The 22,690-nt window shown below is 35.1% G+C and overlaps 2 protein-coding genes across 2 annotated transcripts in view; one reads left to right on the forward strand and one right to left on the reverse strand.

Moving 5' to 3' along the window:
* Positions 1-22,690, reverse strand: part of LOC136829271 (cubilin-like) — a 174,353-nt gene that overhangs the window by 85,485 nt on the left and 66,178 nt on the right.
* LOC136829264 (neurofilament heavy polypeptide-like) lies at positions 6,121-16,165 on the forward strand. Its single transcript, XM_067087604.1, has 4 exons — positions 6,121-6,364; positions 9,920-10,073; positions 13,321-15,302; positions 15,612-16,165. Exons 1-4 carry the CDS (start codon positions 6,342-6,344, stop codon positions 15,667-15,669), a joined length of 2,217 nt encoding a protein of 738 aa, XP_066943705.1. The 5' UTR covers positions 6,121-6,341; the 3' UTR covers positions 15,670-16,165.

Consider the following 22,690-nt stretch of genomic DNA (forward strand, 5'->3'; position numbering starts at 1 on the left):
TGAAACTCACAATATCCTTCAACACTCTACTGCAAGCGGCTATGAGTCACAATGAGTCCCGGAAACCAACAGAGGAAATAGAATCTTCTTCTAAAAAGAGTCGGTTTGAAACTTACAATAACCTTCAACACTCTAGTGCGAGCGGCTATGAGTCACAATGAGTCCGGGAAACCAACAGAGGAAATAGAATCTTCTTCTAAAAAGAGTCGGTTACATGAAAGAAAATCCTCTATCATATCAAAATCAGTCAAAAGACACTTGTCAAAAAAGAACACAGTCGTTTTTCTTACCTCTTCCTCTAACTAAAGGAAACTTTGAACGATGCGACAGCCTACGTGTCTTGCTTTACAACATAATAGCTACTGAACTAATCACCTGTGGAAAATACCGAAGCCGTTCCAACGCTACGGAAATCACATGACTTTGGGAGCGCGAGGGACGGTAGCGCGTAGCGGCGCTTCGACTCTGTAGTAGTGATCATGTCTATAGATGTTTATAGATGCCATTGTCGAGTATGAAGAACTAGACAAAAAAAAAATAAATTACCATAAAGTCATTGCTTGGAGCCTCAAACGAAGATAAGTTTCTCCTTCATGAACTGTTACATTAAATCCTTTCCTTTTGTTATGATAAAGAAATGTTAGTGTCCAGAATATATATATATATATATATATATATATATATATATATATATATATATATATATATATTCCCATATTTTGGTCCGTGGATCACTCCTGTTGTACGGGCCACTACTCAACTAGCTGCAAATGGATACCAGCGTTTGCAGGTGTAAAGAACATGAGTAAAGAACTAGCAACCCATTCCTCAATAACTGCTAAACCCTCCCGTCGCCATCTACGTGGGAAAAAGTCAAATGGTGGAAAAATATATGTAAAATATATATGTATGTGACTGTGTATGCATAAAGCATGTATGTTTTGAAAAATATGTGCATATCCTTATTTGGAAAAGATATCAAATTAATATCTGCGTACCCTTGCTTGCCTATACCCTTTTTTGAAAGATCCTTTATGATGAATATTTACATGTAACTCGTTCTTAAATGCTTGTTGACATAAACACTTAAACATCAGACCCGACAAACTCTTTGGATCGTAACAGAGTCTACACATGTCCCCGCCATCTACGATCTACGTTTGATGCCTGTCACACTTGCTCGAACACCTGACCCATCGCCTAGTATATGAGTCATTTCGTATGTTTCTAGGAATTCGTTATTAAAAGGATGAGACCCACTTGTTATGCCTGGGGTTGGTGGGGAGGGGACAGCGACGTTTGTTGTGGGTGGAACCATCACGGATTTATTTTATTAATTAATATAGGAAATGATTAGGGTCTCTCTCTCTCTCTCTCTCTCTCTCTCTCTCTCTCTCTCTCTCTCTCTCTCTCTCTCTTCTATTATATATATATATATATATATATATATATATATATATATATATATATATATATATATATATATATATATACATATATATATATATATATATATATATATATATATATACATACATATATATATATATATATATACACACATATATATATACATATATATATATATATATACATATATATATACTGCCTATCTCAACAGTTCACTGCCTAATTTAATAGTTCAAACAAAAATATACCTTAAATTGCTATACTGAAACAATTTAATATCATTTCAAACAGTCTTACATTATCCCCCTAAAATCGTTACTCTTAAGTATATACACCCCTAAAACGCTTATAACAATCATTTACTAATTTTAAAATATTAATATCAAAGCAAACACAGCAAAATATCTATACAGGTTTACGATCTCTTATCCGTAATTCCAAAAACCGAAAAGTTCTAAAACCCGAATATTATCTGGAGAAAAGTAATCATTAGCAAAGGTTAAACAGTACAATTATGTTTATAATAATGATGATTTAAATAAAGGTTGTTTTGTTTGCTGCATTCAATTACAGTATTTTGCATGTATCGTTATCATATTGTTACCGCGTTACAGAATATAAACATTGCCATCGTACGCCATTTGCTTTTGATATTGTTTGTATTTGATATTATTTACTACCGACAGCTTCGTTGCCGTTAGTCGCTAGAAGAAACAATTCGGAGATACTTTTCTTGTAAATTAACGAAGTTGGGATTAAAACGTGAGCATTATTTTATTGTAAAAGCAATAAGCGTGATTTCGCCATTTCCGGACATCACTTTCGCCTGTTCCAAAACGTTTTACAGCCTGTCCTTTATTCGTTATATTCATCCTCGGCTATAACCTGCCGCTTTAATTTAGGAAGGATGAATAAAAATGTATATTATTTTTACTTATGAAAGCCCCATTGAGAATCGGCAAGTTTTAAACAACTTGTCTACTTAATAGTTACGGTCAATGACGTCGCAATCAGCTGTTTCTCGATTCGGTTGTTCATATCGGCACAGGTTGACAATCCTTCATCCGAAATAATTCTAAAAACCGGAATTTTTTGGTGGTGGATGGAGCATCATCGTAATTATAGCGGTCGATGAAATGCAGAGAGAGAGAGCGAGAGAGAGAGACTATTGCCCCGGTTAGGTTGTTACACCAACGTATCGATTTGCAAAAGTCGAATAATAGTTGTACTGAGATTAATGATGGTTTTAACAGAACGGTTGTTTTACTGTACCTAAATCATATTGTTTTACCGTATCTAATCATATTGCATGTATTATTGCCATGTTATCATATTACAAAATATAAACAGAGCGATCATGAGCCATTTGCATTCTAGTTTTGCTTACATCCTTAAGTTAAGTCTGCCTTAGTTTAACCAGACCGCTAAGCTGATTAACAGCTCTCCTAGGGCTGGCCCGAAGAATTAGACTTATTTTACGTGGCTAAGAACCAACTGGTTACCTAGCAACGGGACCTACAGCTTATTCGAACCACATTATACCGAGAAATGAATTTCTATCACAAGATTTAAATTCCTCTAATTCTTCATTGGGTGGCCGAAGACTCGAACTCGGACTTAGCAGAGTGCTAGCCGACAACTCTGCCGACTCATCCAACGAGGAACTACTGACAATCATCACTGTCTTTAGTTGAAGAATGAAACTTAATTCAGAGAGACGTTTCTTTCGTAAATTACCAAATCTGGGTTTGAAAATTGCAACTACTTTATTTGTAAACGCGGTTAATTAAATGAAGTATATGTGTGATTTTTTTCAGTTTCAGGCGTTGCTTTAGCCACAGCTTATCATACCTGCTGCTTTAAGTCAGTGGCATACTTTCTTAACACCGTCTATCTCCGTTCCGTGACGGATGAATAAAAATGTATTTGATTTTTAGTTTTCTGTAAAAGAAAACTATTGTGACGGCTTGGTTTGTCCGTCCGCACTTTGTCCGTCCGCACTTTTTCTGTCCGCCCTCACATCTTAAAACTACTGAGGCTAGAGGGCTGCAAATTGATATATTGATCATCCACCCTCCAATCATCAAACATTCAAAATTGCAGCCCTCTAGCCTCAGTAGTTTTTTATTTTATTTATGGTTAAATTTACCATAATCGTACTTCTTGCACTGCTATAGGTACCAGCAACACAGGCCACCACTGGGCCGTGGCTGAAAGCTTCATACGGCATTATACGCTGTACAGAAAAGTAGATTGCGCCGAATAAACTAAGGCGCATTATTTACCTGTTATTTATGGAATTACATTGAAAATAATCACGTTTTTAACAAGACAACTGTTGTGCAGCTCTTAGCAAACGTGTGTTTGTTGTGGTAACTAACAACAGCGCAAACAGCTGTTTGTTGATATAAACTGCATAATTTTTAGAGTTGAAAGTCATGTAAATTAATAAAGAAACAGCAACAATAACGCAACGGACACTGGTAAGTGAGTGGTGTACCCACTGAGAGCGCCTAATTTAAAAAAAAAAAAAAAAAAAAAACAGTTCGGCACTTGATCCAGAGGCGAAAATCCTCAAATCAATATTTTCATTTCGCACCGATATATCCATAAGTACGATATACTGCCGTCCGTTATCTCAGTGTGCTACTATATATATATATATATATATATATATATATATATATATATATATATATATATATATATATATATATATATATACATATATATATATATCATAACTAATAGGTCCTATAAGTTGTTCTGTATATTTCCATATCTCTGCAAGGTCATCTCTTGTTAACTATATTTCTCTCAATTTTTTCTGGCTCTCTCAACGCATTTACTCTCTCTCTCTCTCTCTCTCTCTCTCTCTCTCTCTCTCTCTCTCTCTCTCTCTCTCTCTCTCTCTCAGCTAAATCACAACTGTATTTTCTTTAATAGTTATATTCTAAAAAAGAAAAAACGAAGAAAGTTGTTTACGCATGACTTGATAACAAAAACTGTATGTCAGACAAGATATTATCACGAGGTGTTCCCTCCGATCTGCTCTTCAGATCAGTGAGGTTAAGCAACTGTGGGTCTGGTCAATTAAGATGAGTCGTAGTACAGGTTTATATGATTCCTAGTTAGGATATGTAAGGTCACTGTGGGTTAGTTGACTTACTTTTCATTAATGGCCCATCGAATTTTCCATAATGACGTGACGGGATGAATTATTTTTTTCTAAATGTGTCTATGTGTCAGTGAGCGAAGTATAAATTACCGGTAATTGAACAGTTATAAAATTAGCATAATTAAGCTTTTTAATGACAGCGAATAAGGTCATTAATTATCAATTCTCGTCGTGGAAAATATATGTAGATTACCAGAAAAAAAATTTGTTTCACTGGATGAGGCCTAAATGACTTGAATGTACAGTCCTGATTGGGTGACGGGAATTAAAAAGAAAAATGTGATAATAATATGATACGCAGGCATTGTTTATGTATACACACACACACATATATATACATATATGTGTGTGTGTATATATATATACAGTATATATATCTATATATGTGTGTGTGCGTGCGTGTGTATATGTATGTTTCTCAAATAATCAGACTTATCAGAAAAACCAGATCAACTAAAAGAATTTGAACGAGGTTACAGAAGCAACTTTGAGGGCTCTCATAACTCGCCTGAAGTATCTGTGACGACAGCAAGAGAAGGTTCAAGAAGTTGGCAGTCAGTAGGTTATATACCACAGTAAATGGATATCTGAAGAGTTTTCGATATCTGGAGTCCCACTGATTACTTTGGAAGACGAACCGCCTTCCACTAAAATAACTGTGACCGTGAGACCATTTCAGTCTGCTACGCCAGAAGAAATAAAGAAAAATGTGCAGCATGAATATGAAGATTTGAATGCTTTGGTGATTTTATAGCCTGGCAAACTACAGCATCCGAGAATGTAGCGTCAAAACATCTTATAACGCAACTTCTTTAAAAAATTTCTTCTGTACAATATTATTAAGGTGATTATAGACGTTGTCATATGATTCTTGGAAAGGCAACTTTCTGAAAACAATTTCCCCGTTTTTGCTTTTGTAATGTTGAGAGCACTAATTACTAAAGCCATTATTATTATTATTATTATTATTATTATTATTATTATTATTATTATTATTATTATTATTATTATTATTATTGAAGCAAGACGACCCTGTAACGAGGCTATAATATCGAGAATCAAAATCCACAGTAGTGTTAAAATATTTATGTACAAACTTAAAAATGAAAAGGAGAGACTTTAATAATTAGTATCCTACTCTCAACATTATTAAAACAAAAACGGGGAAATTGTTTTTAGAAAGTTGCCTTTCCAAGAATCTTACGACAACGTCTGTGATCATCTTAATAATACTGTATATTATTATTATTATTATTATTATTATTATTATTATTATTATTATTATTATTATTATAAGACTTCTCGAAAGAGGACTCTCATAATTTAGCAAGAATCTGGGAGCACGGAAGCGACCCGCACACTCCGCATATTTGCTCTTCCCCGTCGAAATCGTAATTGATGTTCCAAAACACGCCCCATTTTGTTTCAAGACAGCTGACGAGACCATGCCCCATCAAAGAAGCCAAAACAATTCCGAGAAATGTTTATTTTCCGATATATCAGCGTCTGCCGACGGCCATACGGACCTCGAAAATGAAGAAGCAGGATTCGTGACGCCCTTTTGTACCTGCGAGTTACAAGCTTATGACGTCAGATCTTAAGATCGTGGCACAGGAGGGCCGCTGTAGCTTACACTCTGAACGGACATCCCACTCGACCCATAGTCCGCAGAGAGGCTGCTACAGCTTCCCCATAGGTCGTCCTCGAAGGGAAGCCGCGCCGAGTGTCACTGCACAGAAACGAAACAGCCGCTATGGAAGGCACCATGGCCTCCAGGTTCGTTGTTCTTTTGTTCTCCGATTCTCTGTAACCTTAGGGTCTGTTATAGACGTGTGGCTTTATCCACCTTCACTTACGTTTGAGTGTTTATCATATTTACTACAAATTTTGTCTTATTCTTAAACGTCATCGGGATACGCATTTCCCGCATTCCGGCAACTGCTTACCTAACTTATGCTATCTTAACCGTTGTGTTCTCGGATTCATGTTGATCTGTGATATCCTAATTTCTTCTCTTTTGCTGTGCTGTGGATGCAAAAATTTCATGCAGCTGGTCTCTTTGTTTGATTTATATCGCTAAAGCGCGGCAATTTTTGTGCAAGTGTCTCACACCAGAATAAGCAGCTGTTTAGACTGGTTTTATTCACTGATGCCTTTTCGACTAGAATATATCGATCAGAGAACAAAGTCTCACTTTTTCAAATAACAACAAATTCACAAGGCAATTTTGCAGCATTTGCAACACTTCAAAGGAGAAACCTCGATGTTTATAGTTATAACGCATTCAAGAGAACGATATGTTTCGAATCACTTCCAAGATGCCCAGTTCCAGTAATTTCATACACGTGTAGGACATAGAGGTACTTTCTGCATATCGGTTCATTCTTTAGTTATCAAAGTATTTTTAATAACCATCTTAGATACCAGTTACTTTTAATTAGTTCTACAGTCCCTTGCCGGCCTTTCTCATTTCGACCTGTGACCTTTTAGCTCCAAACAATGTCATTCTAGCGCAGGACATCAGAAGTTCTGGTAAAAATAAACGAAAAAGAAAAAGGAAATCTATCTGTATCTGATCAGACCATTTATGCAAACGAACGAATGAGCGCAGTTACTGATAAATCGCAAAAACTGCCATTGAAAAACTGAAAATCTAATTATTAGATAAATTAAAAAGTTAAATGTTTCTATATGAATTTTCCACTTCCTTTCCTTCCTTTCTCTATTTTGTGATCTTCCTTCTTGATGACTTTCCAACTCATTCTTCTATTTTCATGTATTCCCGTTTTGCCATTTCTGTTGCCTCTCAGAACGCAGTGTAAGCTTTCTTTTATTAATGTTGTTTCATCTTTTTTTCGTCTGGATACGTAACTAATCTCCATCTCGTTTGTTGCTCTGCACAGCTCTTTTAATTTGTTGCTTTTCAAGCCTCAACGTAGCCTGTTGCCACCTGCGCCTAACAGCTGACGTTTGTAACAAGTTGTACTAACGCTCTATTTTTAACTTTTAATTCATCTCACAGCTGTCTCCACATTCAAGCCTAATAAAGAAAGTGTATAAACTCTCGTGTAATAACGAAGTCAGTCTAGCAAGTGAAAGCTTGATTGTGTATGCTAATAAGAACGAACAAAAACCTCTATCCTTTATAACACACAAAATAAAGTTTTGAAATCAAAATATACTACGTTAATAACTCCTGGATATTTAAACCGGTTTCCGTAATAAATATTTGAGCCAAGTGATGGGAATAGTTCTAACATTCCCATACGGGAATTCTATCTCTCTGTGACTTAGAATTACGCCATGAAAGCGATTTTCTTTTTAATGGGTTGTAGGGTTCGTTTTTAATGGGTTACAGCGTACTTTCCTCACGAATGCTATTAAGTAGATTAAATCGGTCAACTTAATGTTTCATATGTGAGGCAGAAAGATAAATTTGCTTTTTTTTTAGATTTGGGTAAAGGCTTGGATTTCTTGCGCGTACGTTGTAAGATGAATAAAATATTGTTTACTGGGCAGTATATTATATGTTATACTCACAAATGCACACACACATACATACATACATATAATGTATATATATATATATATATATATATATATATATATATATATATATATATATATATATATATATATATATATATATATATAAAGTGTGTTTGTTTAGAATCTACTGGTCACTTTTAACCACACACTTGTGTAATTGTAGTAATCACAGTTCCCTCTTAGCTTCTCGATTTATTCATACTTGTTGTATTCTCCTGAAACTACAAAGCCTAAAATCCAAATGGAAGAATATAAAGCGATTCTGATTTCCATAGCAGGACTCGAAATCGCGTCCGAAGTATCGGAACAAGGTCACATTCTGATACTACGGATGCGGCTTGGAATTCTGCCGCGGAAATCAGAATTACTTTACATTCTTGCATGTGGATTTTAGGCTTTGTAGTGACAGGCGTACACAAAGTGTGAATGAATCGAGATGTTAAGAGGTTACTGTGATATTACAATTATATATATACAATATATATATATATATATATATATATATATATATATATATATATATATATATATGTGTGTGTGTGTGTGTGTGTGTGTGTATATATATATATGTGTATATACATGTGTGTATATATATATATATATATATATATATATTTATGTAATCGTATTCTGTATTTTAGTAATCGTATTCTGTGCAGTGTAAAACCATTTTATCATCAGGTAGTGTCCAGTACTTTATTCGTAACTAATGGCCTCACGTGTCGAATCACTTGAAATTCGTTCCAGGTCTAATTAAGAGCCGATTTAAACCATCCGGATAATTTCTTAATCCTCCATCCCGATTGTGATAATTAATTTCCCATCACATTGCATCTGATATCCCCCCAGCCTCACTAAAACATAGACCACATATGTTGAGTACACATGTTCCAAAAGCAAGTTTACGCAGATTTGAATGCAAAATCATAGAAAAAATATCGAATGGACAGAATAAAAAGTTTAATAAAACTAAATATATTCTTGCGATTTCATATCGAAGTAAAAAAAAACTGTTTTAAACTTTTGAAAATTTTCTTCAGATTAATCATCAAGACGCGTTTTATGTAACAAGTTAAGAAAACCTTAAGAAACATTGAAATTTAATTTTTCTGTATAACATGTTAATATACAGTATATATATATATATATATATATATATATATATATATATATATATATATATATATATATATATATAATATATATATATATGTGTGTGTGGTTTTTAATACATGCAAAAGTACATCAGTTATTAATTATATGTTATGAGTAAATATAATTGTTTATTGGTTAAGTTATATGACAAGTCAAGAGAAGCTCAGAAGTAATTTTAAATTTCTTTCTCTCTGTCTAACATGCCAATGTACAATATGTATATATATATACATATATATTTGTGTGTGTGTTTGTATAAACACATGCAAACTCACATCAGTTAACTGTATGTTATGAATAAATATGATTGTGTATTGGTTAAGTGAAAAAAAAAATAGGTTAAATAAAAAGTTTGCAGAAACAAGTTTTATAAAGCCTCTTCAGCACAGAATATCAATAAAGAAGTCGGCATACCCCCCTAAACATACAATTATATCTATGACACAACGGACACTTGTATAAATGTAATTATGTGATAATCAAATGACTGATAGGTTAAAAATGCCGTATGCCGAATGGGGACAAGCTGTCATACACATATAACCTGTATATATAGCCTTGCGTGTATTTGTGTTTGAAAGCACTCTGCATCTTTTATGAAAAATAACTTACGTTCTTTAATTCTAGGTGGTTCTTCATCACAGTAATTGGGTCATGTACCTTAGCGCTGCCAACGACTTGGTACCAAGCCCAGGAATCGGGTGGCCCGCCCCCTCTCTACGGCACTTTAGACAATAAGGAGAGCTATCAGGATCCTTATATGTATATGCCTTACTATGAGGTACGTTTTCAATATATGTATGTATACATATATATATATACATATAAATATATATATATATATATATATATATATATATATATATATATATATATATATATATATATATATAAACATATATATATATAAACATTTATTTATTTATTTATTTATTTACATACACACACACACACACACACACACACATATATATATATATATATATATATATATATATATATATATATATATATATATATATATATATATATATATATATATATATATATATATATATATGACTTCTACACAGGAACAGCAACGTGATGTAGAATATAAATAGAGTATACACCCACGAGAAAAGTGAAACGACTCCTTTAGGCATTTTCAAGCAGGCTCCTGTACTCAGTTATTGGACGTTTCTCGTAGCCACATTCCTTGCAGTCTCCAAAAAGCGATGAATGAAATCAGCTTTTTCCTCCGATTTTTTGTTTCTTGTTATAACATCATGGGTATAAGAAATGAACGAAGGTATCTTTGGTAGCAGTGTGAGAAATCCTATGAGAACTCATATCATCAATCGAAGATTTGTTGCGACAAAATGAATTAAGGAAACCAAAAACGATCAGTTTGTCTTTAAGCGTTCTCAGAAGCCGAATCTTCCGGAAAGGGGATGTTTAATAAAATAGGTAGTACTTTCACAGTTACATGTACTGTATTAATCCCTCGGTTAGATTTCACTATGAACAGGCTTTCAGAGCATGTTGATTCATATAAGCGTTCATTAAAGTTAAACCCTCATGCAGGAAACAGCTATCAAATCCTTGACTATACAATTTTACTTTGGACCAGCAGCATTCTAAGTGGATGTATCAGTAAAGCTTTTTATGCCAGATGTCTGGGCGTAATGTCACCCAGACATCAAGCATAAAAGGCACTCTCAAATACATTCACTCTGCATGCCACTAATCCAAAGTAAAACTTCTATTGTCAAATATTTGATGGACTTTTCCAGCAATTGAGTTTAACTTGTAATGAAAGCTTATCTGAATCAACGTTCTCCGAAAGCCTATGCTTAGTGGCATTACCCAAGGATTAGCTCATTACATTTAATTGTGAACATAATACCGTTCTTGCTAAGGATCCCCCTTCTTTAATAGAGTGCTGTTTACTTTTATGAGAAAGAAATGCGTTATAAAAATCAGGAAAACTCATTTAGGAACCCAAAATATTGAAAGGTTCTAGTGAAAATAGTGGGTAATCTTTATCTATATAACCACAGGGTTGGCTATGATCGAGCAAAATGCAAAGTACAAAAATTTTATCTGGGAATACTACGATTCTCAGTTTTTAAAATGCCAAAAGTACCCGTAACCATTTTAATTTGTTTACCATTCAAATATTTCATCGGGAATCACGCGCAAATTATGTGTAATTTCGTTTATGTTCCCTTATCCGAATTCTTCATCTACATTTTCAGTGTAGTTAACCTTTGAAAATTACAATCTCCCTTTTCAACCGAGTATAAAAATCAGGGGTCTTTTACAGACATCAGCGAGACTTTATGGCACCGCGATAAAAGTTCATATAAAGATCAAAGCTGATGATCACTTTATGCTCATTAATATTGATAAGGTTCTTCATGGTGACTCACGATGCGTATTTAATTGGTGATCGAGATTTAGTTTCAACGTTAGATAAGACGAAGGTTATCAATGAAACATCACTTTGACTGAGGATAATTTGGAAAATGTTAACGTCACTAAAAATCTCTGAATATAACGTTTATTTATTCTTGCGTCTGATGCGAATTCATTGTCCACTAAGGGATAAGAGTTCCGAGGTCGGGGTGGGGGAGCGCTCGGGCATACCACCCCCTTCCCCCCCCCCGTCCTCAATGACAGTAAATAGTTGTAAGTTCACATAGCGTATGAGATTACTGCTCGGTATCCTGGAGATTACTTCAATATAACTCGTATGGTCTCATTGGTAATTTTTGAAATTTAAAACGATTCAGAAAAGGATTCATTAGCAAGAGATGGATAATTTGCCCGCTTGGAATCATACCTAACAACAATCTCATCATCACTCTATGCATACAATGTCTTCCTCTCTTTGTGTGTCCGTTTTGGCACGCGCGCACGCGCGTTTGTTTATCTGCGCACAGACAAATGGTACATAGACAAAACTCACAACACAAACATAAAGAAAGGAAACAAGATGATAGGAAAATTCTTTAACGAATTCCCTCATATATATATATATATATATATATATATATATATATATATATATATATATATATATATATATATACATATACATATATGACTCCAGTCATGATTAATTCTTTGTGCAAGTGAAAACGTGATCAATCGAATCCCACCAGCGTAGCAACTAGCACGACTGCTAGAGTGATTTAATTCATTAAGCGTTTCAAAAGTTCACTAATTATAGATTCATAACACCGCACACGATGGCTAACGTTTTAACTTTTGTCGGTTAGAGCTTCGTATTATTAAACGATAGTACATACTACCCAGTAATAAGTGCACCTTCAAGTGCAAGCCTAGGTTGTCGTTCCTCATCTGTCCCTATTTTGCCTCGCCTTCGGTATGTAAGAGAATCGGATTGGCCCCTCCGTCTACCGCTGAAGATGGAACGGTGGTCAACGACTTGCAAATACGCCAGTAGCTTCCCGTTATTCTGTTATTTGTGAACGCTTGTATGAGTCGTATTAGTATTATTAAACGGATTTAATTCCCTTTTGTTTTTTAAACAACGTAAGGACTGCGTTACCGTGCCATTATTCGTCAGAAATCAGACGTCTAGAATTTTGCAATGACGTGGGTGATGACCACTTTACCAGTGTTTCGAAACCTTGCTCTGTGCAACTGCCTCTCTTTATGGAGTCTATAGTCTTGGGTTGAGTTAACATTCAGGCACTTGTTATATATTCATTTATTTATTATTATATATTAAATTTTTTGTGCTTGTACTTGCCTGATTCATTTTCCTTATTTTGCATATGCCATTCTATACTATGGAGGCTTGCCAAGCTTTGCTGATGTGGACCTTTGGTTCTTACGTAAAGATAGAAATGTAGAATAATATTCATACATGCAAACTTACACGCATCTAAATGCGAAAAAAAAATCCTTTGATAAAAGCTGTCAACGGCGAAAAAAATAATCCTTTGATAAAACCTGTCAATGACAGCATACTTTTGAGGGCGCTTGACTTCTCCACCTTTGACCCTCCATTCCAGAGCAAATGGGAAGGCTACAACCCATCGGGTACTGGTGGTTTATGGAAACGCTCCGTCGACAACTACATGTTCTACGAAGATTACATTCCCGAGGGCCTTCAAGACGCAGATGTTGCGGCCAAGAAACGAGTCGCTAGAGCTATTTTTGACACTGCGAAGATGGTTTACGACACTGACGAAGATGAAGGTGGGGAGTCCGCGAAGTCAGAGGAAAAGGAAGAAAAGGAAAGCGACAAAGGAGCAGAGAAGGAAGGTGGAAGTAGCAGTAGTAGTACTAGCAGTAGTAGTAGTAGTGAGGAGGAAGAAAGTGAGGAGTCCGAGGAGTGGAAAAAGTTCGCTGAGGACAGTGCAGAAGCCAAGGAGGGTGGGACACCTCAAAAGGAAAGTAAATCTGTAGAAAGTAATGAAAGTATGAGAGATGAATCTAGTGAGGGAAAAGAAAGTAGTGAAAGCAAAAGCGAGGAGTCTGAAGAAAGTGCTGAAAGCAAAAGCGAGGAATCTGAGGAAAGTGAGGAAAGTAAAAGCGAGGAGTCTGAAGAAAGTGCTGAAAGCAAAAGCGAGGAATCTGAGGAAAGTGAGGAAAGTAAAAGCGAGGAGTCTGAAGAAAGTGCTGAAAGCAAAAGTGAGGAATCTGAGGAAAGTGAGGAAAGTAAAAATGAGGAATCGGAAGAAAGTGAGGAGAGTATTGAAAGCAAGGGCGAAGAATCAGGAGAAAGTGAGGAGAGTTTTGAAAGCAAGAGTGAAGACTCAGGAGAAAGTGAGGAGAGTTTTAAAAGCAAGAGTGACGAATCAGGAGAAAGTGAGGAGAGTTTTGAAAGCAAGAGTGAAGACTCTGAAGAAAGTAGCAATGAAACCAAAAGTATTGAATCAGGGGAAAGTGAGAAAAGCAAAGTTGAGGAATCTGGAGAAAGCAGCGATAAAAGTGAAAGTGAAGTTTCTCAAGAAAGTGAGGAGGCATTTAAAAACGAGAGTGAAGAACTCGAAGATGCTGAGACAACTGACGAAAGCAAAACTGAGACACCTGAAGGAAACGAGGAGACTGATGAAAGCAAAAGTGAAGAATCAGAAAAACGCAAAGCAAAAGTGAAGAATCAGAAGGAGATGGAGAAACTGGCCAAGGCCAAAGTGAAAAATCTTCCAAGGAAGAAGAATCAAGTAAGGAAACTGGGGAATCAAGTAAGGAAACTGGGGAATCAAGTAATGAAAAAGGGAGTGGCGAAGACAAAAGCCAAGAATCCGAAGGGAAAGAGACTGAAACTGAGGAAGAAACTGCAGAAGGAAAGGAATCTCAAAAGGAAAGCCTCGAGGGTGCTGCGGAGCCAACTGAGGAATCAAGTAAGGAAACTGGGGAATCAAGTCAGGAAAAAGGGAGTGGCGAAGACAAAAGCCAAGAATCCGAAGGGAAAGAGACTGAAACTGAGGAAGAAACTGCAGAAGGAAAGGAATCTCAAAAGGAAAGCCTCGAGGGTGCTGCGGAGCCGCGCGAAGAAAGTCCTCAAGAAGAAAATTCAGGAAGCCAAGAGGGAGAGTCGGGAGATAAACAACAGAGTGATGAGAATGAGGCTGAAAGTTTTCAGGAACAGGGAGAGAATAAACAAACTTCGGAGCCTCCTTCTACAGGACAACCTGGTGGCGATGGAAGTCAGACTGGACAATCTGAAGGAGAGGAAGGCAGCCAGGGAAGCAACGGGGAACAGAAAGAGGCGGAAGAAACTAAACCTGAAGAAGTCCAGCAAAAAGGACAGGAGGGTGGTCAAAACTCAGAAGGGACTGCGGAAGCGAGCGGACAATCTCAAGGTGGTAGTGGAGGAGGAGAAAGAGCAGGAAAGCAAGGTTGAAACGATTGGAAAAGGGAAACATGAGCAAATGATGAAAGATGAAGGAAAATCTCACCAGGGAAAAGGAAATGGAGGATCCAGAAAGGGACAAGGACAACAAAACAAGAAGTCAGGAGGAAGGAACAATTCACGGAGAGGGAGAAAGTTAGTAGTGACCTGATTCTTAAACAGTTTTTGCATCATTGTTCTTACAGTGTTTATATTTTAGCTCTTAGTTCTTGCTTTACACATGAGAAGTACTTAGCTAGAATCTTAGCTGACATCCTTAAGATAATAATTTCACGTTTCAGTCTTTTCTGACTGAAATCATACTAAAATATCTTTTTTAAAAAAGGCAAAATTCGTAAAATCATCAAAAAACTGTTCCGTAACTGACATACATTTTGATTAGTCTGAACTTCGCGTCACGGTGGTGACTGGGCCAAGCTAATAATACTTTCTTTTTACCAACAGCAATAATCGAAATCAAAACAGAAGACACCGACGCACTTCGAACAACAGACAAAACTAGGAATCTCAAGTCCGGCATCAAAGGTTCGAGGTGGATCGACGACTCGCCCGAGTTCTATCTCATGAACTGTCATTTTCCGGAGACTGTTGCTTCTATTATTGTAACTTCCAGGCTTCGTGTAGATTAGGAAATATCCATGAACAATAATTTATAATAATTAAGTATTATACCATATATATATTTGTAGGTTTCCTTTGACTTTTTAAACTTTATTGCAGTATAGAGCAAAATGTAAGAATGCGATGTTTCATTCTGTAAATTTTGCTAAAGTGTTTGTTGTTAAACAGACAATATTTATCATTGTACTTACAAACGTGCTTCGTTTTCAGTACAGTTTATAGCAATCTTAGGGATAAAAGCTTCATTAGCAATTATGAGATTCCTGTTGCAATAATGTTCAACGAATATACGATAGAATGTATTTGCTGATCTCAGACTAAACATTAAAATTTAGACACAGCTCAGGAATAAACTTTTGTTGTGTCAACAAAAGGTTCTCGTTTGTATTTTTCTCTGGCTCTCGTGTGTTCATGTTGTTTGGAATCCTGAATGTCTTGTAATATTTTTAATGTATAAACATACATGATTCGTAGTGAAAATCACACTACCTAGAACCTATATATATATATTATATATATATATATATATATATATATATATATATATATATGTGTGTGTGTGTGTGTGTGTGTGTGTGTGTATACACACACATATGTGTGTGTGCGTGTGCGTCTGTACATGATCGTGTGTGTCTATTTCTTGACAGACTAGAAGTGAAATTCTCACGATTCTGATGGTGATCTTTGCTTCTCTGTAAATAACCAATTATAGATTAGGGTGGTAATCCTGATTGACAGTAACATATCATGGCAATTTTGTAAAAGCGGCAAAAATATGAAAAAAATTATTGGTTAAAAGTTCTCTGCTTAATTACCTTGTTGACTGACGCAACAGGTTGAGTGACTCACTGGTTCAGTGGAACTAACCACTACCTGGCACAAGTGGCGGAGCTCTGTCTTATGAAGCAGTTGGAAGGAGATTCTCAAGATTGTCGATAGAGCTCATGCCTCCGCCCTAGTTTTTTGTTTAAACGAGGTCAAAATGTAAACAGGCTTCCCGTCTTGTGCGGTTTTATTGCACAGTTTTGCTTGTTAAATGTAAATGGCACGTTGTGAATTACGTGACCTCATTTCAATTATCCTTTTTGACGCGTTCGCTGCTTAACTCACGGCGAAGCGGATTCACTTTTCTCGTACGTCAAATCCTTCGGGATTTAAAGGCGAGACGGTAGGAATTCAAGTCTGGATTCTGATCTGGATAAGAGATTGGTTTCAGTTTTTTTATTTTATTTTATCCATTTGGTTTTGTAAATGATAAGGATTAAGGACTAATCTATTCCAGTTTGATATTGAGGTCTGGCAAGAGGGAACTGGTTAGTTTGGTAGGGCAATTTGTTCTCTTTTCATTTCCTTAGAGTACTCTCTCTCTCTCTCTCTCTCTCTCTCTCTCTCTCTCTCTCTCTCTCTCTCTCTCTCTCTCTCTCCCCAGCCCCCTCCTCAGGGATAATAGAGCAGGTCGAACTATTTTATGCATCAGAAAAAGTTACAAGTTTAAAAAGGAGGTAAACGATAATCGTGATTTACACTTGTCATCAAACGGTAAAAGCATAAGACGACTTTCCAAGTACAAGTTTTGATAAGATAAGAAAAATCCATTTATTTATGAGGACCAACTGAGAGATAACCGAAAAGAAAATGCGTCGATACATAATAAAAACAAATCTGGAGACAACATCGATAGAATCGATAACAGAAAAAAAATATGGATATAGAAAAAGTACACCAACGACAAATTCCTTTAAGAAAAACATAATTGAAAAATACAAGGAGCTACAGAGATAATGGAACGAACGTACGTACCGGCAATCATAATAAAGAAATAATTCTGGATAACATATTCTAACGCATAGGTCTCTGTCAGCTGAGGATAAAAGTAAAACTATAGCATCTTATTCTGACTGATTCAATCGGTATGTGGAGACAGGAACCGGCTCAATCTAGAATGTGAAACGCTATGATTCGAATGGAACCCTTCAATTATTATTATTATTATTATTATTATTATTATTATTATTATTATTATTATTATTATTATTATATAAGCCCACAGAGGCATTGACTTGAAATTCAAGCTTCTAAAGAATATGGTGTTCATTGGGATGCGGTGATAAACAGACGGCTAGAAAACGCTGGCAAGGTCGAGGTGAAATCGTGGATTCTTGCCCTCAGTTACGATTACTAATCATACGCAAATTATATATATATATATATATATATATATATATATATATATATATATATATATATATATATATATATATATATATATATATATACATATATATACATATATATGCTATATATGCATATATATATATATATATATATATATATATATAGCAAAATACTCCCTATTTGGGATACATCCTCGTATAAATACTCCGATGGAGCATCTACTGCGCATAAGTGGACACAATAGGAAACAGAACCGGTGTTCCACGGTTGGCTTTATCAGGATTCAAGGAACAATAAGTTAATGGTATTATAAACAAAACAAAAAAAAAAAGATACCCAATGACTTATTTAAGAATGAGAGTTCCCCCTCCCCACGAAATTTCGAAACTAATTGGAATTGGTCTATCGAACGTTTTGTGCACAGATTTGATGGCATGACATAAAAATTTGCTTTAATTTTTATACTATGTGAAACAAAAATAAGGATCTTGTTTTTTCTGGCCTGTTAAGTCCTAAAAAATAAATAAATAAATATAAATACAAAAATAAATGATTAAACAAAAAAGAAGTCTGATAACAAAAATAAAGAATATCATTGAAGGGAGATACACGATAACAAAACCTTTAAGATAAAGTGCGTGTAAAATTAAACATTCAAAGAATAATCGCATTTAAATACTCAAGAAATGAGTTTTCCAACTTGTAAATATCAATGCTTTCTTTAAAAGATATTTCCGGTAAAAAGAGTATTACATAGGACTAGACACATACCTTTGAAATTTATGGCAGATAGACGAATCAACAGGTATAGCTTTTTAGATCTAAACAAGTGTTGTAGTGAAATTCTAGGAACGCTCTCAGCTTTCCTGCTCCTCCACAGCTGACTCGCACCCTGGCCCTTGGTGAACACAGACTAACTCTTTGACAAATACATTTTAATATAACCTTCACGTAAGATCCAGCGTCCTATTTTGACCGGAAGGGCTTCGACCCTTTGATTTTGTTTTAAATTTGATGGGGGAACTTGCGAAATAATGCAAAAATTTTAAATAGGTGACCAAATTACTCACCTGCGTAAATGACAGGGAGACACCATAGCAATAAATGCACAAATGAATTGGGATGAGAAAGAACTTTAATCAGTCCCCAGTGGAGGTACATATTCCAGTCCTGTAAATATATTCAATTCCATTCAGAACGCCATTCCTCTGTGGCGACAATTAAAATGGCTACACATTCACTGATTTTGCTAATTGCGATCAGCTACAGTTGGCAATAGACTCTTAAAGTCTGTTGCAAGTTTCGAAACATTTCTTACAGGAATGAGGTAGGTTAATGGACTTATGCTAACTCCTTGCATCCATGTTCAAGGGATCTTATTCGCTTCAAGCCCTGGCATTCAGTGGGCGTTGTCCATGTAAATACCGACATAGTTTATTGTTACATGCCTTCGCTGATCAAGAAACCAGTGATAAAGAGAAAACGTACTGGACATCCCTCCACCAACTGGCTGAAGCAACGTTGAACAAAGCAAATTGAACTCAACTGAAAAACTTTGCCCAGCGTCAGTTAACTATCAATGTACAGACAGCAAATGACAATGGCAGTTTTAAAATCCTTCGTTTCTTCACTAGATCAGTTTGTCCAGGGTTGTAAAAATATGACAGTTTCTAAATGAACTGTTAGGAACCATAAATTATTTCTAAATCTTCCTATACTGCCAAATAGATGGGCAAAACCACTGGGCGCGCTTGAATCTACTGTATAGAAATTGCGCAAGATGACAATAAACTTGCGGTTTCTTTTGGTCGTCTTTCTTTTTTGTCTGAAATTCAGAATTCTTCATCCAGAAGCAGTTCAATATACCAGATTCAGAAGGACGCAACTTCAAATGACTATGAAATTTAGAACTCCTTATCAAAACAAAGAATGTTAAACATACTAGATTCGAGAGGACTAAACTTCAAACGTCAATGAATTTAGAACTTTTTATCAAAATAAAGAACGTCAAAATAAAGAATGTTAAACATACTAGATTCGGGAGGGCTAAACTTCAAATGACTATGGAATTTAGAACTCCTTATCAAAATAAAGAATGTTAAACATACTAGATTAGAGAGGAGTAAACTCCGAACGTCTACGAAATTTATAACTCTTTATCAAAATGAAGAATGTCAAAATAAAGAATGTTAAACATACTAGATTCGGGAGGACGAAACTCTAAACGTCTATGAAATTTACAACTCTTTATCAAAATGAAGAATGTGAAACCTACTGGGTTTGGAAGGAAGAAACTTCAAATTTCTTTTAAATTTAGAATTATTTATCAAAATGAAGAATGTCAAAATAAAGAATGTTAAACATACTAGATTCGGGAGAACGAAACCTCAAATGCCTCTTAAATTTAGAAGTATTTATCAAAATAAAGAATGTAAAAAAAAAGAATGTTAAACATAATAACAGATTCAGAAGGACGAAACTTCAAATGTCTATGGAATTTAGAACTCTTTATTAAAATAAATAATGTCAAAATGAATAAGTTGAACATACTAGGTTCGGAAGGAGAAACTTCAAATAACTACAATCTCCTAAGCATCTGAAACTAATTATCACAGTAATCTCCACAAAAAGCCTCCAAATTATCTCAGTACTTAGAGTCCGTAATTTTTATCTCTTAGAATTCAATATCAGCAAATGACAGTCATCTATATTTTATTATCAAATCTACATCTACTTAACAGCATCAGATTCACTGTCCAGTACTGAGTTGATGGTGCACACGCAGGAATGGTGCGATAACCGGATAGCTGTAAACCAATCCTCATATAAGGGAACTAAATACACACTGTTGACTCTCTCTCTCTCTCTCTGTCTCTCTCTCTCTCTCTCTATTTATCTGTCTATCCACTTATCTATCTATCTATATATCTATCTACTGTATGTGCCAGTCCGTCTTCAGAAGCAAACGATTACTTTTTGTCTGATTAAGGACAGAATTCCTAAGACCAACAATGGAGGAGCTTAATGCTTAAATTGCCTCGGTCTAATTAAACACGCGACTCGTGGCAACAGCATAAATCGTATTAAGTAAAAAAGTAGAGTGTCACCCTCTATCTCAGACAGCCATGTAGCTCCCATCAGTTCACACCTTCACGCAATCCCAACACGTATTATCATTTCGCTCGGTGAACGGAATGTTTTTCTATAAAGTAACGTTGTGGAATCTTATTATTTAAATGGTATATATAGAAGGATGTCATATTTTTATTGGTCATATATCTCATATTCAATTTTATAAAAAGAAAAATTTTCATTTAAGGTACTGCACATACATCCATTTTATACACACATATATATATATATATATATATATATATATATATATATATATATATATATTTATATACATATATCATATACATATATTTATACAAATTCATATATATATATATATATATATATATATATATATATATATATATATATACACACGTATGTATGCATGCATAGATACTGATTATATAACGTTTCATTCAAGTTCTCTATACGTCAGATACAAAGCAAAATTAATCAGAAACAAAATCAGTTTCAAACGGGTCAATATAATGGCGCATCGTTCGCAAGTGCCATCCACGTTGCGTCCGGTTGTACTGGGCTAACGGCCAATAAACCCCGGTCTACATGTCAGACACAATAACCGACATTCCAACGAGGCATTTCCAACGTAAAAAGCAAAGCAGCAACGACGGGTTCCAGTGCTATTGGCTGAGCTTTGTCACGTGACCACTTGCGCCTCATGACAACCCGGGAGAGGAAAGGTTTAGTCACGGCGAAATATATTCCATCACAGAGAAGGTTTTATCTTCTAGGCTGCGTAATATGTATACTACGCATTTTGAAAAATATTAGATCTCGAACCCATATCTCAGATTAAATATGTTTCTTAAACCTTTCGTGAAAGGTTTCTTTCGTGTACGCTTCACAAAACATTCAGTGGAAATGTTAAATTTAATGGCTTGACACAAGCATACATTATATATATATATATATATATATATATATATATATATATATATATATATATATATATATATATATACACACACACACACACATATATATATATATATATATATATATATATATATATATATATATATATATATATATATATAGTTTTCCATAAAGTTACTCCTAGCTCAGAATTTTCCAAATTATAGGCCTACACACTTGTATAACCAAACCACACCTCAAAATGCCAACCTATCTTTTACCCTGTGCAACCTTTCTTACAAAATCTTTGCTATATCTTTATATTTCTCACTATTTCATATAGCTCTTACTACCCACGTACTTTTCCAGGATTTTTAGGTCGTTCACATTCATCATCCACGTTTTCTCTATTCTCCGTCAAGAAGAGGAGATTTAATAAGTTTTATATGTTCTTCTCTCCGAAATCCCCCCCTTCCTCTCTCATCCTACCATCATTTGTTAAATATAATTTCCTCGCATGCACCTGAAAAAATCAGCCACTTTCGTTTTCCATTATCTATAGATAACATATGTTGACTCATCTTCCCAGATTTTACTTAGCTTTATCAGGCAATTTGCGCTAACGTTCAACGTCTGCTTTCTCTCCTTGAACATAATGATACGTTACTTTCACCATTCTCTAGAACTGCTCTTAATTATCACCGAATAACCATGTCATCTGCAAGGACAATCTC

Source organism: Macrobrachium rosenbergii, chromosome 44 (assembly GCF_040412425.1).
Source record: "Macrobrachium rosenbergii isolate ZJJX-2024 chromosome 44, ASM4041242v1, whole genome shotgun sequence".
Taxonomy (NCBI): Eukaryota; Metazoa; Arthropoda; class Malacostraca; order Decapoda; family Palaemonidae; genus Macrobrachium; species Macrobrachium rosenbergii.

Coding starts and splice junctions, on each gene's coding strand:
- LOC136829264 (XM_067087604.1), top strand. CDS start 6,342: ATGGAAGGCACCATGGCCTCCAG. Junction 6,365..9,919: donor GAAGGCACCATGGCCTCCAG/GTTCGTTGTTCT, acceptor CTTTAATTCTAG/GTGGTTCTTCATCACAGTAA. Junction 10,074..13,320: donor TGTATATGCCTTACTATGAG/GTACGTTTTCAA, acceptor CCTCCATTCCAG/AGCAAATGGGAAGGCTACAA.